The 24,172-nt window shown below is 41.5% G+C and overlaps 2 protein-coding genes across 3 annotated transcripts in view; both read left to right on the forward strand.

Moving 5' to 3' along the window:
- Positions 1–195: 195 nt before the first annotated feature.
- efs (embryonal Fyn-associated substrate) lies at positions 196–13,391 on the forward strand. Of its 2 annotated transcripts, XM_030162202.1 has the most exons (8): positions 196–321; positions 800–993; positions 2,565–3,857; positions 4,301–4,420; positions 6,277–7,218; positions 7,872–7,943; positions 10,217–10,474; positions 11,211–13,391. In XM_030162202.1, exons 2-8 carry the CDS (start codon positions 982–984, stop codon positions 11,394–11,396), a joined length of 2,883 nt encoding a protein of 960 aa, XP_030018062.1. In that variant the 5' UTR covers positions 196–321; positions 800–981; the 3' UTR covers positions 11,397–13,391. The 2 variants fall into 2 exon arrangements, with proteins under 2 accessions (XP_030018062.1, XP_030018063.1); XM_030162203.1 differs by lacking the exons at positions 196–321; positions 800–993 and adding an exon at positions 1,678–1,906.
- A 158-nt stretch (positions 13,392–13,549) lies between these two features.
- The window catches only part of acin1b (apoptotic chromatin condensation inducer 1b), a 29,195-nt gene continuing 18,572 nt past the window's right edge, over positions 13,550–24,172 (forward strand). Inside the window, exons 1-6 of the mRNA XM_030162678.1 lie at positions 13,550–13,723; positions 15,890–15,955; positions 16,102–16,213; positions 17,816–17,892; positions 18,568–19,857; positions 20,299–20,381. Coding sequence (XP_030018538.1) covers positions 13,589–13,723; positions 15,890–15,955; positions 16,102–16,213; positions 17,816–17,892; positions 18,568–19,857; positions 20,299–20,381 — 1,763 coding nt within the window. The 5' untranslated portion in view covers positions 13,550–13,588. The remainder of the gene's footprint in view (positions 13,724–15,889; positions 15,956–16,101; positions 16,214–17,815; positions 17,893–18,567; positions 19,858–20,298; positions 20,382–24,172) is intronic.

Here is a 24,172-nt window from a genome sequence, read left to right on the forward strand (position 1 = left end):
ATTGTAGTGGTCTAAATTCGGATGTTCTTGAACGCAACTGGTGGTACGGAGCCAATCACAACTGCAGTGTTTTCTCCACTGCGGAAATACACTCGATCTCCATTCAGCTGGATCGGCTAAAGCCCGTTCACTCATACTGCTCCTATGTTTGTGAAATCAGTGAACTCCGTAAACATCTGAGTAGGCGGTGACAATGTTGTTGTCATCGACGATGATGATTGAACGCTGACGGTCACCGATTTTCAAGCCTAAAAAGAAGTGGTATTACGTATCAGAGAGTGTGCCCGGTGCCAAGTTCGTCTGGGAGAAGAAAGAGGCGAGGTATTTTTACTTCAGGCTTGGATTTTGGTGCTAACGTTTGCCGACGAGCAAATTGGATTTAGTGGTATTACCCGGCGGTGCCATTGTTGTTTTGAGCATTACGTTAGCCTTAGCAGCAGACGATGAAGACCAGCACAGCATATCATTTTACACTAGCTAGGCCGCGACAACATAGCACTCGTTTTTATATGTATCAGCTGGTTTAATATTCTTTATTTAAACGGGGCGGTGAAAGCAGACTCAGTGTTTACATCGTATCTTTAATTTTGTGTTTGCAACGGTTATTCATCCGCGAGCCTATGCTAAAATTAGCATGAACGGGCTACATTTAACGTAACGTTCACTGGGCGTGGAAAGGCTGGACAGGTGTTAGCCTACCGCGGAATACCTTTCAATTCAAATGCGGGCTTATAACGGTAGAGTCAAGGGTTGACTAGCTAACGAGAAAGAGGGGGAAACATTTCTTGGTGATTTGCAGATTCCTTCTAAAGGCGACGCGGCTGTGGGACTCCTCCAGATGTATCCTCGGCAGACCCAGCTGTGCTCCGGCACCGACCGACTCATCCGACAGACGAACCTCCACTGATCTAAATGGACGAGCCAGACTAACCAGGACACGAGTTATAGTTTCTCTGAGACATAACTGTACAGTTAGCAACGATGTCTGTCTCTGTAAGTACCATTTTTGTCTTTGTTTGTATGTGCATTTGCTTTTGGACCTTTATCAACTATTTAAATCCGATCAAAATTGAGAGGATACGAGTAAAAAAAACTTGGATGATGCATGTTTAGAGAATTCAGATCCAAAGTCTAGATGTTTTTTTTATCTTGATCTGTATTGCCTCCATTACAGTTGTGAGGGGGTCCCACATGGCCCACTAAAGCTCAGTCGTCCCCCAGGGGGTTGGTTTAGAGAATGAAAGGGGGCCTGACTCTTTGGCTTTGGGTTGGCAATTAAACCCTAAACGGCAAGGGACAGATGTGCCTCTCATCCTCTCCCCTCCCCCTCCCACTCATCCAGCTCATTACCATTAAGCCCTTGTGTCCATTTGATCATTGATCTGCTTCGACTGTGCCCATCTTTTCTCCTTGCTTCACAATTGCTGACATGTATGTGAATTATGTGTTAGTCTTGATGAGAGTAACTTCTACGAGTGTTTTTTGTCCACTCCTTCTCTTACTGCCACTCTCTCATTCACAAGTACATTGTATGAGATCTTCCCTGTTCACTCCTATTCACTTTCCATTCAACAGCCTGAACAATCAGGCTTTTGATACTCGCCACTTGCCATTACCATGTTAATGTGCTTGTTTGTGTTTTGTATCCAGCCATAAAACACTACAGTGTTTCCCATTAATGATATAGACAGCCACAGCACCACACAGTCTCAGAACAAACGGAAATTTTGTGCCGACTGGTGAGGTGATCTGCTCTTAGACAGCAGGACATTTGGATCTCTTGCACGCAAAGCTTTTCTTTTTTTTTTGAAACAATGACTAGAACATGACTTTTCTGACACTTGATCTGTGCTAACACGGGGGCTCGTCTTCAGCCCAGCGACCCACTGCACTCACCAACATAAAGGTAATGGAAATGTAATGTAGGGATGGGCAATATGCCCCAAAATCTTCTCTATTCTCTTCTTATTTTAAGTTTGTTTGTCACTGTACAGTTTCAACAAAGCACTGTCTGCAACCTCTTGCCAATTAAACTGGATTAACAAAATGTTTGTTGTTCTGACAGACTAACAATAATGCACAAGTAAGATTAGCAAAATGTAATGCTAACAACATTTATTTCTTCAAAACACTCAAATCTAATGAAATATCAATTGTGTGCTGGCATTCTAAAAAAACTGGGTGTAATTGTGAAATCTTTGGATGATGCTGATATACTTGGCTGATAACTGATGTAGACACCAGTATTTTTTGGCTTCTTTGTTTTTGTTGTTTCTGATTCCCTCATATGTTAGAAGAGAACAAAGGCATTTTCTAAATTATAGAGAAAATGTATGTGCCTTTCCTCACAGTGTTTTTCAATAAGCACAAGTTCAAACATGCAGATTTATTGAACAACCTTACTATAACTCAACAGATAAATACCTTTGTTGCCAATAGGCCAATGGATGTCAACTAGACAGATGTTGTCTGGTAACTGATATTCAGCTGATATGTTTACTTTATCCCTTGTAAAAACTTATTTTCATGTGATCATTTGATGATCTGTGTTTGTCTCTCCTCAGACGGTTTTGGCGAAGGCATTATTTGACAACACTGCGGAGAGCCCGGAGGAGCTGGCTTTCCGTAAGGGTGACATCCTCATGGTTCTGGAACAGGAGCAGAGTGGTGGACCAGGCTGGTGGCTTTGTTCTCTGCATGGCCGGCAGGGTATCGCCCCTGCCAACCGCCTCCGTCTCCTTCAGACAGCCCCGCCCCCAGGATCGGACCTCCGTCGAGGTCCCAGTGAGGACTCTGTGTACTTGTCACCCAGTGCTCCACTGGCCCGGTCTGCTGTCAGTGGAAGTGCAGAGGATGTAGATGGGGTGTATCGATCCCCGCCAACTGTGGGTGAGGGACGGGGAGCTGGAGCCGTTTCAAGGCCTGGGGAGCTCCGCAGGGTTGAAGGTGGGCGTCCGCGCTCTCACTCGAGCTCTGGCACCCGGCCCCGACCTGACTGGGATATTGGGGTCGCAGGGCGTCCACGCTCACCCTCTCTTAGAGGAAGGGGCACAGAAATGTCAGGAACACTCTATCAAACCCCAGTAAGTCCAATACCTCCAGGGGTTCAGCATGTCAGACAACCAGGAACTCTCTTGGCCTCAGAGTCTGTTTACCTCTCACCCAGCGGAGTGCCAAGAGTGACTGATGAGGCACAGGACATGACCTATTTAGTCCCACGAGAAACTGATGACTGTTATCTGGTGCCCAAAGGTACTCCTCTTGCTGGAGATGACGTGTACCAGTCTCCAACTGGAGGAGTTGGATGTTCTAATGGCCCTTCTCCTGTCAGTGGTACAGCCACTACCACCCAGGCCAAAGTCAGCCAGGATACACCAGGGATGTACCAAACACCTACCCCTGTTGGAGCAAACCTTCACCGGAGTCCAGCTACAGTTATGGCTCACCAGCATCCATCTCAATCATCCCCTGCCCAAGCATCTCCCAGACCTCTCCTCAAGGGAGTTTCACCCACTTCGGCTGTTGCCAGGGGCAAACCTGGTCTGGCCAGTCACCGGGGATCTCCTTTACTGCTCCGAGCAGGGCAGGTCAGGGTTCCTGGATCACCAAGTTCTGTCCGTAAGCCACCTCCTCCTGCACCTCCAGTAAGGGGCATCACAAGGAAAGATGTACAACAACCAGTCACGCCATCAGCTGATTCCAACTCTGTCATCAAACCCAGTGTACAGTCTGCTACTGCAGGACAAGAAGATGACAAACAAAGAGGGGTCGCTCAAGCAAGCAATGGCCTGGAGAAAAGTAGCAATGTGCAGAACAAAAAAGAAACACAAGACTTCACAGACCCTGTCGATGACCAGGTGTGTAAAGGTTGTAAATAGCTTGTTCCAACTGTCATATAACTATATTGCCGCTATAAATTTTCTTTCCTATTTTAGAGGTTTTGTTGGTCTCTGGATTGTATCTTTGCTGCTTTCCATTTATCTTAGGAGTTCGAAGGGTATGATCTTGCATTTGGTCACAAGGTCATTCCTGAGTGTTATTGGAAAACTAATACCAATACAGCTCTAGCCAAGGTATCTGTAATTAGCATTATGCAGTATTTTGCAGATACAAACATTGTAGCAACATGTTCAAAGATAGTTGTACACATAGTTTTGTCCAAAGTCTAATTTACTGAGATTTGAGTGAGGCAGAATTGTTAATACAACATGTTTCTATATCTTACTCTACTGTTGATGTGCACAGCAGAAATCTTCACTTTTTCTTTCCCACATGTTTTCTTCTTTTGTGGTCTTTTTAGGTTTATGATACTCCACCCAGTGGCAGGTGGCAGCGTCCAGTTCCAGCTTCCCTCAACGAGGATGATGGGATCTATGACACGCCACGCAGCGTCCCACCACAGACTGACTCTGAGGCAGAGGTAAACACCAGTGTTCACTTTGCATGTTTATTTACGTTTGTTGTCTACAATGTGGTTTCCAAAAATCCTTAAAAAGTCTGAAAATTCAACGTCACATGCCTGACATTAGACCCTGTGAGATGTAAGTAGTTTTCTAAAAGACGACTCGAACAGTACTAGCAAAAATGATCAGCTGTTGTGTTCCTACAGAAGACAGCGTTTAACCACATTTCTGTTTAAGTGAAATGATTCTTGTAATGAAATGATAATACAAAGTCTATTGAAACCATGCCAAGCAGGTGGGTTGAATTCATGTCTGCACAAGAGAACTCTCAAAGACACGATGACTATCAAAAACCTTCTCACCATCTCTTTCCACATTCTTCCCTGCCCCCCCCTCTAAGGCGAGGCCACACCTGTCTCTGTCTACACTGGGAGCCTGTCTATCCAGTCCACATGCTACTGCTATTTTTTCCCATTCACACCCATCTGTTAGGGCCATGCCAAGGCCATACCGCCACCACCACCACCACCACCAGCAGCGGCACCACCCTGCCCCCAATGCTTCCCTTCAATGTTACTTGAATACATCTGCCAGCTGCTGGATGATTTTTTTTTTCTTTGCCTCTAATGACTGTATTTAGAGTGCAGACTCATGTCTGCCTACTTCTTTTGGTTTACTAAGTGATTCCGTAATGCACTTATTTTAGTCATTCTACATGGGAGGTTTTAAAGAAGACTAACTTGTCTGTAATTCATTGCAGAGTCTGTATCAATGTAGTGGGTCCATGCTACAGTTTAGTACAATAAATATGTGATCTCTGTTTCTATTTTTTTTATAAGATAATGAGGGAAATTGCACAGAAAATAAAAATGGGAATCGGGGACATCACAAATCATCTGGTTTGGAGTTAAAAAGTGAGCTACACAGGGATGTTAGGTTAGCTGTAATATCTGTTACATATGGATGCAATAAAGAGTCGAAGTGGGTGTTGTGAATTGGAACCACATTTTTATGGATGAGAAACAGGAATATTTTCTGCTCCCAGTGGTCACTGTTGATACTCCTGTCGAGCTTTAGCAATATTCTAAAGGAAATTATTACAAATTTCTCTGATAGTAGTGTGAAATGTCAAAGAGAGGTAAACACAAGGACTGAAATATGTATTTGAGAGCTCTGTAAAGAAACGTATAGAACACAAAAACATCTTAAAGTGTTTATATGTGTGTTCGTGGTCAGTAAGGAACATATGCTGTGGGCGGCTGTGGCTCAGGGGATAGAGCAGTTCGTCCAATAATCAATACTGGACGTCCAATAATAACACCCAGTGGTGGTTGGAGAGGCTGTTGGCGAGAATTGGTAGCATGTTTCCATCAGTCTGACCAAGAGCTGCGTACTACCACTACAGGACTGAATGAATAATGTAAAGGGCTTTTAGTGCCTAGAAAAGCACTATATAAATCCAATGTAGTATTATTATTGTGTTTGTTGTTATTATTATTATTAGTAGTAGTAGTATTAGTATTAGTATTGTTGTTGTTATTACTAATATAAAGTCTATGTAACATTGATGGATTCAGCTATGAATGACCTCCTTTTTTTGGGCTGCAAAATACAACATCTCTGAGCTTTGAGAAATATCTGCTGGCAGGTTGTTTTAAAAGTCTTGACACTCATGGTACCTAGTTATGGTTGGCAGTACCAACAAAATAAAACCTCAAGTGAGTGTTTTAGCGTAGTCAATGACAATATTTTTTCATCTGTCTACACTAACTAAAAATAGTTCCAAAATGTACATAAAAACACGCTGATTGAATGTTGTGTTTTTTAATCCTGTACAAATGATCCTTTTTTGTGGTATTGTCTTGACTTTTAGGTCTATGATGTCCCCACCATTGTCCTGAATGTGTCCAGCTCAGATGTGCAGCACAGCAGCTCAGCGCCTGATGAAGTGGACGATGATGTCTACAGTGTCCCAACTCTCCCAGGAGTGCCTCTTGGAACAGGGGAGTCCACCAGCAGCCTTTCTGGGGAGGAGGCTGTCCATGTGGGTCAGGTTTATTGTGCCCCTGGTCAAGAAAAACGACGTAGTGGCGGGGACGAGCCTGACTGCGGTATCTATGACATGCCAGCTCTGACCGCTGAAGTCCTTCCGCACTCTTCGTCGTCATCGTCCACCTCGACTCGTAGGCTCTCAGTTTCTAGCAACGGTTCGGGCGATGTGCAGTGGAGAGCTTCGCTTTCCAGCCTTGTCCATTCAGTGCTCAGCACGGCCTCATGCTCCACCTCCAGTCTGTCTTCACGAGATCTGGCTACCTCATTGGCAGATATCTTGTCCACATGGAAAGCCAGTCACACCGGGGATCCGCCACCGCCTCTTCAGCAGGCTTGGGCTCGTTTGTCGGACCTGCTCCCAGCGTTATCTGCCATCGGTAATGCTCCTCCATCTGACGGCCTCCTCACATTGGTCCAGCGTTCTCTCGAGGAAAGCGCACTCCTCTTGCAGGCTCAGAGTCGGCCTCGCCTGCCTTCGCAAGACTCCCTGTCCCGTAGGCCGCTGCCTGCCCTTCCGGTGCAAGACGGGGTGTCATCTGGGGGCGGAATGGGCTCTCGTAAAGGCAGCTGGATTCAGGAAAGGCCTTTGCCCCCCACCCCTCAGCCCGCCTTCCCCTTACTTCCTGCTCAGTCCACAGTGACAGTTACAGTGGGCCCCAGTGAAGGAGAGGATGACCCCAGTAATGAGTATGCAGGGATAGGTCTAACTCCCATCCCTGCCCCAGTGCCTGCAGGAGACAGTGTTGGATATGTCAAACTGCAGGTCAGTTTTCACAGTGAAATTCATTTACTTAAACCAATATTTCTGTAGGACCTTAAAATTGGCGAAAAGGCAGTAATCTGAATCGTAGGAGGATCTGATTAAAGAAATGGAATATTATGATTATGATTCATTTGACTTTAATCACATAAACGGGAGAGTCATTGTCCATTAGCCACTCCTACTTCTTCTTTAGATACAAACTAAAGTGAACAGGTTCATGGATTCTGCCATGTCTTATAAAATACAACCTATGTCTTTATAATCTTCAGGTGTTGCATCAGCAGATTATTTGAATTCTAGCTCTGTTAGCCACAGTAAAACCACAAATCACCTCTATTTTGTACGGTTTGTGTTGTCAATGGCTATGCTAAAGATCTGTTTGGAATCATCCAAACGAGGTCAGAACTGTCACAGTTTAGTCTGAAGTATTGATGAAGAAACTGTAACCTTAGCAAGCTTTATACTGCATGGGCTTTACTTGTGTTCATATAAACCCTAAAGAGAAGTGAAAAATTAGTATTACAGTTTATATATTGATTGCACTAATTACAAGGGTACAGCAATGATTGTGATGATTGTCATTATGGTTTTATCACCCTGCCCAAACTGGGACCATTCCTGTAAACATGCCTTTTCTCTCCATTCCGCATTAGGGCAAACCTGATCTGCCTCCTAATGCAGTGGCTGAGAACGGACAAACACACACTATCACTGGAGAGCTGAGGGTAAGTCTGTGTTTTGTTTTGTTTTTTCTTAACCCCAGAGTCCATAAGCTTGGCTCCCACAGCGTTGCACATTTCTGCAGTACAGAACCAACAGAGCAAGTCCACACAGATAAGTCATTGATTCCCTCTGTGGTGACAGTGCACTGTGTTTACTAATGAGCGCTGTGACTCATTAATCAGCTGGCAGGGCCTACTTGTTTTTCATCTGTAGTTGACAAATATTTAACTTACACAATCAGTCTTGACACCAAATGCAGCCTGTTTGATTTCTGTGCATGATGATCTATGACTGAGTGCTGAAATGTGTTCGTCATAATAAACAGGGTTCGGGTGCTTGAAATCCTTGAAAATGCTTGAATTTCATTGTGTTTTCAAGGTCTGAAAAGTGCTTGCAATTATAAATCTCTGATGTGATTTATTTATTTTTAATATTAACTCAAGCCAGAGGGACTTACAGAGAGGTGATACATCTTGAAAAATAAAACTATGTCAAAAAATAAAATTCCCAGGTGTTCTCAGGTTGACTCCAGGTACACTTTTATCTTAATCTTTGTCTCGGTGCGAGTGTCTGAAGAACGCCAAGTGGCTTCCCTTTTTTTGGTTAAAATTTTGTGTTCTCCTTTAATTTCTAAACTCTTGCTGTTATGAAACATAATTCTAGATGTTCATAGCATAATAAAATTTTGACATTGTGACAGAAACTGAAAAAAATAATGCTAAGTATGTATTCCTGTAGATATGTATTTAATCCAGCCATAAGATGCTGTGCTGGAAAAATTAGAAATTGACCCTTAAAAGTACTTGAAAAGTGCTTGACCTTGAAAAATGTGTACAATTCCTCAATAAAACTCAAATGTTTCTGAGTCACAGATCAGGGCCTACAGTTGAAGATCCTTTAGAGAAGTTAAAAACCCATGATTTCATCTCAGCTCATGTGTTCTGTCTCCTGTTGCTGAGATCATATTTTTCCCTACCACTTAACATACATTTTTTTCTCCTCCTTCCTGGATTCCTTGGTTACGCCATTCAACAGCCAACAAGAGGTCACTTGTAAATCTTAAACAGTCTTGTCTTACATAGAGAGGAGACTGCAGGACAATAAGTGACGGGACAGCACAGCTAGTCTTGCAACAGGGCCACTCGCTCATGTACTCTGTGTGTGTTACTGACTGACTTTTAGTTGAGTCTAAGGCTCTGCACAACCTCTCAGCTTTTAACCTACTTTAACAGATGAACAGGTGCATTTGGCGTTTTACAGAACCGGTCCACTTATTTTGTTGTGTAGCTGAAACCAACTTGCACAGACCTGTGGAAAATGAGTAAGGCATATTGTAAACAGGATTTTTAATTTGCAAAAGTTATTCGTCATAAAAATAATAGGATCAGCAGGTTCTCTGGTATGTTTAATAATAATGATGACAGTCTGAGACTAAGATAAAGGATAATAATTGTGTGAATTATGTTCCAGGACAGAAAGTACCCAAAAGCTTCAACTGTTTCCTCTGTTTTGTACAGGCTTCGTATGGGTGTTTGAAATCCTTGAAAATGCTTGAATTTCAATGTCTTTTCAAGCTCTGAAAAGTGCTTGAAAGTTTAAGTGCTTGAAAGTGCTTGTAATTATAACTCTGTGTTGTGATTTATTTTTAATGTTAACTCAAACCAAAGCTACTTACAGAGAGGTGATACATTTTGAAAAATAAAACTATATGTCGCGGGTGTTATCAGGTCAACTCAGGCACATTTTTATCTTAATCTTTGTCTCGGTGCAAGTATGTCTGAAGAAGTGGCTTCCCTTTTTCTATATGAAACTTTGTGTTCTCCTTTGTTTTCTAAACTTTTTAAACATTTTGAAACATAATTTTAGATGTTTAGAGCATAATACAATGTACATAATCGTGATAAAAAGTGAAAAAAAAAAAAAATTATGAGTATATGTGTTCCCATAGATATGTATTTGACTCCAAGGTAGAACATGCTGGTGAGATACAGGGCCATTGATGCTATTTTTAAAAAAATATATTTTAGCACTAAAATTATATGAAAACTCCAGTAAATCTTGCAAGTTCTTCAAAATAAAACTCCACTGCTCATGCCATCAGGAATCTCTCCAGTCCCTAGAGAAGCAAAGCAGTGTTTAAAAGGTTCACGGGCTGAACAAACTCCAAAGTGGCACCAGCATCAGCCCAGGACCAGCACTGATAGAAAAGGGATAACAGTGGCTTATGTGACTCTAACAGAACTTTTCCCCCTTATCCTCACATTTCCTCTTCCAGTTGACCCCCTCGCCTCCTCTACCTGTCTCCCTGTCCCTGGAGGATTCAGAGCTGCTGTCCTTCTACTCATCTCAGAGCCTCGCTCACCTCTCCTGTCTGGCCGACGCCATCGATGTGCTCTTCAACAGCGTGCAGGGAAACCAACCACCGCGCATCTTTGTCGCGAGAGGAAAAAGTCTCATCGTGACGGCTCACAAACTGGTGTTTATTGGAGACACACTGTCCCGCCTCCTTACTTCTGCTGACCTCCGTGCTAAGGTTCGTAGAATATTACGCATTATTTCAGCCCGCTCAGGTAAAAAAATAAAATAAAATAAAAATGGAGACACACTATATGGACAAAAGTATTGGGACACATTGAATTCAGGTGTTTCTTTTCTAACAGGGGTCTGTGATCCAAAACAATAATAACCAATGTCATAATATAGCTTCATATTGTAATAAATATAATGGCATTTCATTGGTTAGTTTTGTTTAAATTATCTCACGTAGGAAGACAAATCTCCCGTTAAACTTTAAGGAATGATGGTTCGTTAAATGGTTAGTTTTGGCAGAAAAGTATTATTTACAGTCGGACCATGAAAACTATTTCAGAAATTTAGAGGTAGAACATTTAAAATCATAGTCACGGATTTAAAAAAAAATATGTTGAGAAAAATTAAGTAAAAACCATCTGAGACATTTTGGAAGCAAAGATGACAATTTAAACACAACTAAACAAAACTATATTATATCATATTTGTCGTTATTATTTTGTATCCCAGACCCCTGTTAGAAAAGAAACACCTGAATTCAACATGTCCCAATACTTTTGTCCAAATACTGTAGAACATGTTTGATGACTGCAAGTATTTAGAAAGACATCTCTGACACTGGATGGGTTAGAGACAGTTAAACTTAAACAATGTCAAGTTTTGTATCTTTTTCCAAGACTCTGTTAATGAATGTAAGACATGTGTTCATTACATTATTTCATTATTTTTCTTCTCTTCAGATCACCACCTCAGGAGGACGACTCTGCCAAGCCTTGAAGGCAGTTGTCGTGGCAACAAAGGGCGCCGCACAAAACTACCCATCAGTTTCTGCCACGCAGGACATGGTGGACCGCGTGGCCGAGCTGTCGCAGCAGGCAGCCGGCTTCTCCACTCTGCTCCAGCGCCTGGCAGAAATCTCCTCGTGATATTTCCTCTCACTAGTGTAAAGAAAAACCAACTGTTTACACTACATGCATCGTTTGTCTTTGAAATGCCTTATTTGTTGTTGACCCTTTCTTTATCGTGCGTTGGAGTGGGATGGAAGCAGACGAAGTGAAGTCCTGTCTGCAGCTGTTACTAAACCTGGCTCATGTGTTGGTTTGCCTTTTGTTCCTATACCCACCGCTGTGCTTTGATGCCGGGCACACGTGTCTTTTTGAGTGTTAACTTATTGAATATCAGAAGCACCTCTGTGGCTTTTTTTTGCAAATTGTTTATCTTGGGAACTTTATTATTCGCCATATTTCCTTTCATTCACATGATCTCCGTTTTCCTTCCTTCCTCTATTTATTTAGCCAAAAATAGCACAGAAGGAGGCCTAACATCCTGATCCTAGCCTACTTTTGACTGTGATACCTGAAAGGCCTTTTGTGATTATCGTTGTGGTGCTGTTGAAGCAGCGTATTTGGTGTTTTGAGCTTCATATCTGAATATTGGAATAGGACTTTGGAGACTCCGACTTCTATCCTTAATCTTCTATGTGATGTGTTTGTGTAGATCCATTTTCAAGTTACAAAATGCAAACCTCTTTGTAAGGATCGTAAGAAGCACCTCTCGGTACATTCTTCTGTTCGCATATATGCAATCCTCATGGAGGAAGACACAAACCCTGAGTGGGGGAGATCATATCTGTGGGAGAGTAATGATCGTTGATGAAACGTTGCCTCATCCTGTTCTTTCCCACGATCACATGCTTGCATCACGACGCACAACAAACCTGTCAGCCAAGTCCACCTGTCTGAACTCGTCTTGTTATGATTCCTTCACGATTATGTTTGTTCGGCTTTCATCGGCTTTTCATGTAAATTTCCACCAAGGCGATAAATAACCCTGTTAGTCAGTAGTGCTTACCCACTGCTTCCACATCTGTTCTCCATTTCAGACCTTTACATTCCTGTCTGACCTCTGCCCTCTCATTAAGTATATGAGTCTTTACCAAAAACATGTGAAATGCAGTAGCCTGGACATTGTTACATTTACATGACAAATCTGCACACAGTTGGAGTATTATTCTCAAAATGCTTTGGTATGGAGCCCATGAGGTCCTAAAAAGTGACTGTTTTTACCATTAGCGATCAAGTTATTATCTTGTGCGAACCACATCATTTTTGTAGGAATGGTCTTTTTTTTTTTTTTTTTGTACAAATAATATGCCTGATTATTCTGTAAGAACATGTTGATTATCTTTTTCACTCCATGTAACTTGGACAGACAAGACTATTCCAATCGTTTTGCACAAGATAAAAAGGTCTGACTTTTTGGGACTGTAGGGGTCCATATTGACCTATCAGGCTGTATTCTAGCTGTAGTCTACACACATCATTGCCATTTTTGCTTAAGCTATTCATATTTCTTTTTCGGATCCAAATCAGTATCATCGGGGCTCAGTATAATCATTTTCACAGTTGTGTGACTGTGATGAGTATTTCCATGCTGTCCTATTTACTCTGCTACAGTGCCACCTTGTGGGGAGTTGAAGACATTGACCTGCCTGAGGAAAAAAAAGGCTGCAAACTGCAGATGAGAGCATGAGCAACAAGTCACCTATAGCTATATATTTATTATTGTAAGATTTTTTTTAATGTTTTGCTCTCCTGTTTGCATGGCTTTAATTTACTTAAATTTTATATATGCACACAATTCACCAGGGTTGATTTTTACAAGGTGAAACAATAATTTTGGGAAAATATATTAAGTTTAGAGTCAAAGCTATGACTGTATTTCTTTTGTACAAGAACATTCTTTTTTACACTATGTGAACTCATTTGACTCTGTTATCCTTGTTTACTGAGGTGCAACTTTTTTCTACAGTAACAGACCTACAACTTTATCCTTAAAACACTACATGTAATAGCCGTCTTGTATTCCCCTTCAGAATGCACAAATACATCTTTTGCAAATAAACAAATGTGTTTGGATTACTGCTCGTACTGTGTCTTTCAGAAATGTAATTTGTTACATGGGGAAAAAATCGTGCAGATGAGAGCTGCCGGTGCCCTATATCTGCTACTGTTACGTGATTCGGATGTGCCGAGTTTGTCCGGAAAGTGCCGAGTAGTGACGCTGAGCAGCAGCCGTAGCGACGCTTGTTGGAGTTTAGACAAGCTGAGGGAGCAAAATGGCGGACGATGATATTACGCTTGATGGAAAACCTCTACAATCGCTCCGAGTCGCGGATTTGAAAGCTGCTTTGGAGGAAAGAAACCTTCCGAAGAGCGGACAGAAAAATACGCTAATAAAGCGACTGAAAGGGGTAAGTTTGCAGCCATGCTAGGCGCCTGTGTCGAGTCTTGCTAAGTTCAGCAGCAGCAGTCCGTAGACGTTGGGGGGTTAACATTAGAGGCCGTAACGGTGTGTAGGCTTGAAGCGGGAATACATAAATCGACTGGTAGACATTATTGCTCTTAAACGGCATGTTTAGTTGCCGGTTAGTTACACTCAACAGCACAGTGGCACTGTTCACCAACCGACCACACTCGGGTTGTAAGTAGTCGATGCACCGTGTTGCACACAGTTAAAGTGTGCACCTGTCAAGTCGAGGCCTAAGCTGAGTGTACGCGAGCGAACGGCCGCACACAGTGTACAGTACACCAGCGGGGGCGCGCGCTGTGTAAGTGAGTGAGTGGGGGCCACGGGCGCGCGCTTCTCCAAGTAAACACATTTACTTAACGCTTTAGTCGGTTTCAAGATTGATTTTTGTCGCTTTTCTGCTCGTTATTGTTATTTATTATGTATTTAGTAATAACGCCAGCTCACTAGTTGAAAGATGGCTTATTAACCAAACAAAATGTACACAGAACAGTTTTTCTGTCCATGTGCTGTACATTTATGGCAGCACAATAGACACAGTCAGAGCAATAAGTTTACCGTGACCTGACCATGAAGAGTTGACGATTTACACAGATTCAAAACACTTATTTATGTTGGTCTGCGTTGCAAATGAATGTTCCATAAGACCCTTCCCATGAGGGTGTCTCACCGGAGTACAAGTCACTATGTTCGGTTCGATTTGACCCATGAAAGTAAAGTGTGTTATCTGCCCCGGTGTCAACGGTCACATTGTTCAATATGTTACATGTAATATGGATGAAGTATTAGCGCACACATACCCAGGATATATGTTTATGTTATACGTTTTTAACATATGTTTAATAATAATCGGGAAATATTTTTATGTTCTGTTCTGGACGATTGTTCGAATTAATATTAACAGCTATACTTTAAATCTTATGTTTGTTTGGTTTTTTTTTTTTGCTATTATTTTATAAACGATCTAATAAATAGACTGGTCTCAAGTCATGACCCGCCCACAGCACCGTGTGATTGGTTAGGTGTCAGGACTGATAGCCAATCAGCACTGACATGGCAAAATATATGTATTATTATTATTATTATTATTATTATTATTATTATTATTATTATTATCCCTTTAAATCAATGCATAACCTGACAATGAATATTACAGTTGCTTGATTTGGTGAAGTCATAGTGTGGACATCATCACTATTTGAATTTGATTTCTTGTTTTTTGAGGAAAATGCACTGATTACTCATCTTTTTCACATGCTCATTTTTCCTAATTCAGCCATACAAATTTGAATTCCTACAAAAAAAAAAAAAAAAAAGCAAGAACAATTAAAAAAAATGCAAAGACATCTTGCCTCTCTAAATGTAAATTATTAGCAGACTCTGTTGGCAGGACAAGATTATGGCCTTTCATGATTATTTAATTGTAGAGGCTGACACTGATTTTGGTTCGATTTGCAGCTCTAATATTTATTAGATATAGAATCAAATTCAAACACAAACTCAGATGGTTGGTCAAAGTAACACTGTGTCTGTGTCACCTGTTTGTTTACATGATAGCTTGTCTTTGTTTTCAGACTGAAAACAGTCACAGTAAAACCAGAAACCTCTGTTTTCTGAACAGTTTGTGTTGTCAGTAGCTGCACTAAAGATCTAGGCTATTTGGAATTGTCCAAACAACATGTGGTCTGTCACAGTTATACCACTGTTACAATAAACAGTGTCAAACATAATAACATAACATAGGAATGTTATACATTCAGTGTCATTATCTAACTTAGCAGTGGAGAAGAAAAGGTGCTGTTTCATCATCAAACTCCTGTCTTTTACTTGAATGTGTCAGTGGAGAAAACATGAGCAATGCTTCTGTTTCTATCACTTTATCACTTTCTTTGACTCAGGTAATGTTTCTCAGTGATACTTACCTCATTCTATTGGTTTGGTTCAGAGTACTTGATGATAGTTTTCAATGCCATGGGTCATTTTTATGTAATATTGGAATATCTTAAAGCAGAAATAGTCCAAATAGAGCAGCCATGGTTATTATATGAAGTAACTTGCTAAAATTAGTTTATTATAGTTAGTATCTTTTGTCTTTTTTTTCCTTGTGCAGGCTCTGATGCTGGAAAACCTGCAGAGATCATCATCCTCTCACAGTGGACTGCAGCCCAACTCACAGGTTAGAGCACATTTATAGGCTGAATTATATATTTTTGACAAGATTAATGTCCTGTTCTTCCATTCATCTAGCTGCTGCTCTTTGTCTTCATGATTTTCACATAGATTACATTACATAGCTGTTTGGTTTGATGTGTTATGTTCTAGATAGGAGAGGAGATGTGCCAGAACAGCTTCATCAAACAGTATCTGGCCAAACAGCAGGAGCTCCTCCGCCAGAGACTGGAGAGAGAGGCCCAGCAGGAAGAAGAAGCTGATGGTAGGACAGGCATTTAAACACACACAGTCACGCATCAGTTAGTTACACAGTGCCTGCTGCATGAACAATGTTCCTTTAGTCAAGTTTCACATATCCAAACCCATTTCCACACTGTGTGTCTCAGTGCTGTAGATTGTTCTGGCATCCTCCATTATCAACCAGGAAAAGAGTTAGTAGTGAACGGGTTCTACAGTTGCGGAAAAAAATATTAGACCACCCTTGTTTTCTTCAGTTTCTTGTTCATTTTAATGCCTGGTACAACTAAAATACACTTGTTTGGACAAATATAATGATAACAAAAATAGCTCATAAGAGTTTAATTTCAGAGCTGATATCTATCCATTTTCCATGTTTTCTTGATAATAACCAAAATCACTTCAGTTTTTCCATCAATAGCAATGGCATTGTACTACCAAAAATAGTGCTTTTAGACATTCCATGTTTTCTTTTCTGTCTGTCACATGATACACACAGGAGTTAGTACTTGATTGAATAACCATTGTTTTTGCTGACTTTTTCTTTAAACCTCAACTTTTTCAGCTCAAGACCCTTGAGACCCAGACTTACAAAAAACATTCTAAATTGCAATAGAATATAGTAATAATTTAATGACTTTATGAATGTCAGAACACTGTCTCTGAAAGTTTTTTGTTTTACAACATTTTTTACGTCTTTTACACAATGTGTGTCTTATGTAATTTGTGTCTTGTACAACTGAGGCCTTTGGTTTGGTTAACATTTCTAACCTCTACCAAAAAATATTTGTCTTCCCTTTTAACTAAGAAAATTATTTCACACTCTTTATTATTGCTATACGTTTTCCTCTGCCAACTGGTGACCCAGTAAAACAGCAATAAAATGCAACTGTAAACAAATCACATGCTTGGGATTAATGCTGAGTGGAAGATGTGTTTACAAAATAGTGTCTGGAGAGAAGTGGTTTTCACAGAACATGTGCGCATGAGGAACAACTGTGGTATTAAAATGACTAAATTGCTAAAAAGAAAATGCTACATGCCACATCTTAGTCAAATTGCATTTTCAGCTTGTAGTTTGTGCTCATAGGTCAGGGGTGGGCAACCTGTGGCTCTGGGGCCACATTTGACTCTTGGGCCCTTTTCAAGTGGCTCCATGTGGCTTTGTCAAAAGCATATGGAAATGAATAATGCCTGCTTTTTACACATTTTGCTATTCCTGTCACAACCAAGTCATTATGATGTTATGCAGATGTAAAAATGTTGACAACACTAAAAAAAAAAGTAAAAAAAAAAAAAATAGAAGTAGTCATAGAAGTAAAAGTAGACTACTTTTTATTTTATGACACTGAAGGTATTCATCTATATTCTTCGTTTCAAAGAAAGCCTTCACATACCAGTCCAACTACATTTAGTCTGGCAGCAAATGAATATTCCTGGTGTCTTTCTCTTCACCCCTTCCTTTGTTTCCAGCAGTCCAATTAATTTGTGTTGTTGATGTGTACATTTGTTTCACGTGCTTTGGTATATAAACACGTGTTGACAGATTACACCAGGCTTCAGAATAAAATAAATCCCTTATTCCTGCTTCATGAAAAACATAATGCTCTTTCTTCATCTGTGACAGAAAGCCCAGCAGTGGCAGAGGAGGATGATGATGACCATTCAGAGGACAATGACAGCTCTGCCTATGTCTCTGACAAAGTTAGTAACGTACACACACTGAACAGGAAAATTAGGAAACATCAAGGGTGTATTTTGTAACTCTTATGTGCTTGTGATGAAGACTTCATTACTTGTATGGCTGGATTCTGTCAAGTATTGTAAAATGTCATGTTGTTTGAGGCCGAATTTCAGTATTTAAGGAGTTAATCTGGTCAGTATTAATGCACACTGCAGTCGCAGCTTTAATACCCGTTTAGTAATAATGTGTGCTAATGTGCACCTTCAGGATGTGAAAACTAAGTTCGACTTTTGTGTCATGAAAGTGCTTTGAATAAGTAGAACAATGAAAATGAGCAGAAAAATAAAAATACAAATTTGTACCATAATGTGTATTATAAAAGGAGTAGTGAAAACATGATTGTTAAGGAACTACCCTGTGTTTCAGGGCGGCGAATGCTGTTCATTTTTTATATTCTTGCTGATTGTTTTAAGCATGTGGCACAACAAACTCAGAGTGCATATTTATTACAGCTATATAGTATGATAAAATCTTGTCTCCAAGGCTTTCCCAACCTTTCTTTGAGTCAACTATTTTTTGAGTTTTGAAATAAAGGTTTAAGGTATTTACCCTGAAATTGTAAAAAAATAAATAAATAAATTCTGAAGTAGCCTATTGTTTTATCTCAAACTGACTCTAATAATTTTACTCCACAGCATCGCCTCTTGCCCTCCCAACCTCCAGGAGAGCCATATGCAGGCCATGGAATGATGATGTTTAGCCCTGACATGGGTTCTGGTCCCGGTTTGCATTCCCATGAGTCCAGAGAGGCCCCAGAAGCTCGGATGCAGCGTTCCACTTTTCGCCAGGGGCGCAAAGAACCACAAGCCCCCTCTCCTCCTCGCGCCGTGGCTTCCCTGTCAGTGCGTGTTTTGGGCCAGCCAGACCGCCAGAGCCTGCCCCCCACTGTGCCCCGCACCCAAGAGAAGGCAGGTACCACTGCACCCAGCGAGCCAGGATCAGCCCACCCTGTCCTGCACCTCAGCCGATCTGCCGGGGTCCCGGTCTGCGATGAGGACAGTGATGAAGATGAGGCTAGTGATGACGAGAGTGAGGATGATGATGACTGGGGTCCCGGTGCTGGTGGAGCTAAAAGGGCCAGCAGGGTCCCTCCTCAGCCTCAACAGATACCCCCCAGTGTACTGTCGAGATCCAAACGCAAGCTTCAACCTCCACAGCACATCCCACCTCCACCACCACAGGTCCAGCAGACCCCAATGCAGCTGCGTCACCCGACTCCTCCCCCCTCTCCACCACCAAACCTGTTCCCCTTCCCTGACACTCCACCAGACAACCACGAAAGAGAAGGCCCTGAAGCTGTTCATGGTTCAGCTTTCCCTCCTTCTGCTTTGCAGAGACAGGACTCTGACTCCAGCTCACGGTCAAGCAGCCCAGAACCCCCCATTAAGCGCAGACCAGGACCCCTGTCTCTGCTTGTACACAAGATGGAGAAAGAGGGAGCTTTCCATGAGGCTGAGGCCGCCTCCATTGCTGACGCGTCTGGAGACCAGGCACACTCCGCTACCGGTTTCAATGAGTCTCCTATGCAGAGACTGGAGAGAAAGAGGCATCAGGAGAGCAGAGAGGAGAAAGGACGAGAACAGAACCAGCAGCAGGAGGAGGAGGAGAGAAGAAGAAAGGCACAAGAAGAAGAGAGAGAGAGGAAACATCTGGAAGAGGAGAAGGAAAAAGAGAGGAAACGGCTAGAAGAAGAAGAGAAACGAAGTCAGAGGGAGGAGCAGAAACAAAAGAACGAGGAGAAACGGCAAGAAGAGGAGGCGAGGAAGAAAAGACAGGAGGCAGTCGACAAAGACCCTAAGAGGAGCCAAGTGGAAGTCCCAGAGTCAGGCTCCTCATCAGATTCTGACTCCAAATCAGACTCATCTTCACATTCGTCACAGTCATCCTCCTCAGGGGACAAATCCCTTCCAGCAAGGCAGCTCAAGGTTAGTGAAAATGCTCTCTTTAGTTGTTGACTGAGGCCTTCTTTCTCAAACTACGGTATGAACCACACTGGTGGTACGGGTGCTCCCTCTAGTGGTGCACAGAAGAACCTTCAAAATATATTTTAAAAAGATGAAGGTATACCAGTTGTTACCTCCATTACCTTGTAGAAAGCAATGGAGGAAATGGAAAATAATTTAATTTTTCCATAACATTTGACCAAAAAATCAGTAAGCACAGCCAGGTAACAGAGAGCCTACCTCACAATGTGACGCCCAATTCTAACAGGAAATACAGCACAACTATCTTCACCCTCTGTATTAAAATCTTTTGGTTAAATTCAGATAACTAGCCTGTTATTACTTACTAGCACTGAGAGTTTGAAAGCTTTAGGTGTTGTTTTTGTTTGTCTTTCATGGCGTTTACTCTTTATTGTCTCACAGAAGGCAGAAGCAGAACAAGAGCCAGATGGTGATAAAAAGAAGGCCCTGGGTAAAGTGGGGGAGAAAGAACACCTCACAAAAAGGTCAGTACAGTCACTTTGGCTCAATCCCAATTCACCCCTTACCCCCACCCCCCACCCCCCACGCCTACCCCATGGCCCTTGCACTTGGCACTATCCCTTGAAACAGAGTTGTAAGGGGTAGGGGTTGAAATATTTCACTATGAAATAAGACAACCCTTCAAGACCTGTTATATCATCAGCAGTCATCAATGCTGCCATAAACTGTGTTTATATAACAACTTTGTTCGCAAATGAATTCACCGTGCTGTCAGCAGCTGTAACTGTCTCTGTTGCATGGGCTTAGGGCATCTTTTTGCATCTATCAACCACAAACCATGGAAATGTGGTCTATAACACATTGAAACGACATGAAACGAATGATCAAAAGATTAAGTTGTTTACAAAGGAAATACTTTCATTTGTCTTTCTTTCATCACACTGCTGCACTTTTTAGCTGTGTTTACCCCCATCTTGCTGATGATTTGAACAGAATTATGGGATATTTCTCATACCCCTCTGTTTGTAGTGTGGTCCTGAAAAGTCTCCTTAGCCCTTGGGATTGGGCCTAAAACACACTATCTTCTGTATCTATAATGGATTTAAAATACGTCCTCCTTTTAAATTAAAATGTTTTAGTCTTCATAAAGCTTACAGTTAAGGATTAAAGTATTAAGGTAGCCTTCTTAAATACAAACTCTGCATCAGTTGAGAATAGATTTTAAAAATGGGTTTAAATCATTAATAGTATTATTAACTATGTGAGATTAAAGAAATAAAGAACATAATTCTCCTTGACACATTTAGAATTGATAAGCAACATAATTTTCTAATGGAAAAATTATCATCAGGTCATATGCTAGAAAGGTGGCATTAATACATGCTATGAGTAAGTGTAAGTCTCCTGGTATGTTGTAAGAAGGGCATGTGTTTCAGACGTATCATATTTAGAAATGGAGGTAACATGAAGGCATGTTCTTGTTTGCTGAAAACTAGAAGGAGGATATTAGGTGCACTATCACAGTTACAGTAAATAGTATTTACTGTTTCATTAGGAAAGACCATGTCTGCACTGTAGCAATGTGAATACACTGATATGTGTTATATATGTATAATGTTCAGTGCACTACTATCACTGTCTTTTAAATGGTTGGATTTACTTTATATTTATGCATCAAAGAATAAAGAAGCAAAGTGGCCAAACTCTGGTGCATCCTCCAGCCCAGTATGGTAAAGGTGTCGCTGTGCTGCTACACACTGAAGTAGTCATTGAACAAAAATTCAAGTTTAGCTAGAAGTTATTTTGTGGTGACATCGTGTGTAGAAACAGAGCTTAAATGAAAATGACGAAATTGTGCTTCCTTTGAAGGAGTACTTTCAGTCCACAGTCATGGAAAAGTAGCCCTGCTGCTTGGAAAACTTTTGCAATGAAACATTATAATTATAATGCCATTCAGTTCCTGGTAGTCTAGGTTTGCTTTGTGTTTTTAAAGTATCTAGCTTAATTATACCTTAGGTGTAGTAATTGGACACCTGAGAGGCAGAAATATTAGTGGTATTCTATGTAAAAGATGACTCATATCATAATAGAAGAAACATTGAGCACGTTGGTTACACAACTTCCACCTTTTGTGCTCCTGTAAACAAATATTTTGTCACTCAGTGCTTCTAACTGTAGCAGGCTGTATTTGTGGTCAGGCGTTCAGTAGGGCCACCTCACCTCCGAACAGCGTCCTCCATGTTGAACCTGTGAAAACTGTAAAGTAAATTTAAAGAAGTAAACCAGCGAGCTGCGGGTTTTTGTCGATGAAAAGCACCGAATCCTTTACATTCTTAACTATTTGAGACTAACATTTTTTATTCCCCGTGTAACTAAATATGAAAACGATATTTGTTACGCCTTTTATTTTGATAACTAATATCATTTACTTCCCCTCTAACTTTACTCCTTAACTTTTCTACATTTTTTGTTTTGATATAGTATAATCCTACGTGATTCTGGCAAACGTAAACTTTTGTTGTTTGATGCACTCGATGAGTAACTTTTTGTTGTTAAACGTTCGCATTTCTTTTACAAAGCTTTTACTTTGAAAATCATGGTCCGGAACCGCTGTTCATTTCCACTCGTGCTGACTTGTCGCTGGTCCCGCGAGCCAACATGGCCGTCATGCATGCATTGCATCCCTGATACCGACGCAGTGTACGGCAAACCAGCTGCAGGAGACAACCGTGATCGGATCTTTTTTTAATATAATTTCGCGTCCGTGATTTTAACTCACGCGTGACCGGAGTACGCTTCAGTAGGCGGAGTGTGATTTTTCCTCCGGGGGGGTTCCCATTCAACGCCAGCCGTAATGCTGTCCGAAGGCAACAAAAACGGGTAAGAGTGAGCCAGGGGGCGACGCGAGGCTTCGGGGGGGCTGCTTGTACTTTTACAGACCCTCACTAAAAACCAAATGGATTACATTATCCGGTCTCCGGTCGTCGTGAACGTACCGAGACGGCAGCTCTACGTACAGTACGGCTGCCGGTTAGCTAGTAGCCCTTTTCCTGTTACATATCATGTCATCAGTTCACATTGGCCTGGTTAGTTGCGTGGAACATGCTCGCCCATGTGAGGTGTGGACGGCTTTTGTTGGGTGAAGGAGCAGGGAAGATTTTTTTAAGGAGGAAATGGGTGTTTTTTCAGTCATCAGTGCTTAAAATAGGTTTATTAAAAGAGCACAATGATGAATAATTAATGGAACCAGATAATATACTGTAATGGTGAGAATCATGCAGTCATCTGTTTAATGGACTTAAGAGTTTTCATTTCTCTTTCCTGGTGACCTCTGCTAATTCTTTCCAGGCAGGTAGCCGAAACATCGCTCATTTTCCGTATGTCAAACAACATTTCTCATTTTAAATCTGCAATTAGTTGTCCGTTAGAATTCAGTCGTGACCATGCTGTTGTCTCACACTCAGAAGGCCATATTAGTATTTTGGGGTTTGTGTGGCTATAGCTGTTAATGATCCCACTGTTATCAAGGGAGATCATTAAAGCAGACATCTGTTAGCTGTACAGTCAGTGTGAATGGGCCCTTATGTTGTGATATAATTCTCCCAGCTGGCACCAGAACTTGTTCCACCCTTGTCCTTGTCTCACTCTTGTCCTACCCACCCCTTGGGAGCTGGCTACATGTTGCTTTTGATTGGTGACCATGTTTTGACTGTGGCCAGTTTGATTATTGAGACTCAGTTTGAAGTAGGTTTGTAAAGCTTGCCCAGATTGGACTATCCGATCAAATCTTCATTACGGCCGTGTTCTAGGTATTTTGTGAGTGGTTTAATGAGGATTAAGGCATTTTTTTTTTTGCAGGGTTTCTTCTCAGATTTCAGATGTACTTCACTTTCGCTGTTCTTTCTTCAACACCTGAGCCTCATTAGTTGTATTTCCAGTTGACATCTGTCTCCCTTTCACCACATGAAGGTGTGTCTTGGTGCCCCCACCCACCCACACACACATCCATATACACTGACTTTGACATCCACACCGAGGACAAATGAGGAGAAATGATGTGGGTGGAGGAGAAGGAGGGGTGAATGCAGCCCGTTTACCTACACATCTGCCTGTTATCAAACTCTGCAGATAGCAGAAGCTGAATGGGATCTTCCATGTGACAAAATTTAAGTAGTAGTAATAGGGCCTTCCTAGTTTAGACACAATGAAACCTTGCTCTGGAGCTCTTGCATATCATTATGTGAACAGCTGAGGTTGGTGCTTCAGAATGTGTTGAGTATGAGTACAAGTAAATGAGATGCATGTAATAATCCAC

Source organism: Sphaeramia orbicularis, chromosome 18, assembly GCF_902148855.1.
Source record: "Sphaeramia orbicularis chromosome 18, fSphaOr1.1, whole genome shotgun sequence".
Taxonomy (NCBI): Eukaryota; Metazoa; Chordata; class Actinopteri; order Kurtiformes; family Apogonidae; genus Sphaeramia; species Sphaeramia orbicularis.

Coding starts and splice junctions, on each gene's coding strand:
- efs (XM_030162202.1), top strand. Junction 7,944..10,216: donor CTATCACTGGAGAGCTGAGG/GTAAGTCTGTGT, acceptor TTCCTCTTCCAG/TTGACCCCCTCGCCTCCTCT. Junction 10,475..11,210: donor CTGCTGACCTCCGTGCTAAG/GTTCGTAGAATA, acceptor TCTTCTCTTCAG/ATCACCACCTCAGGAGGACG.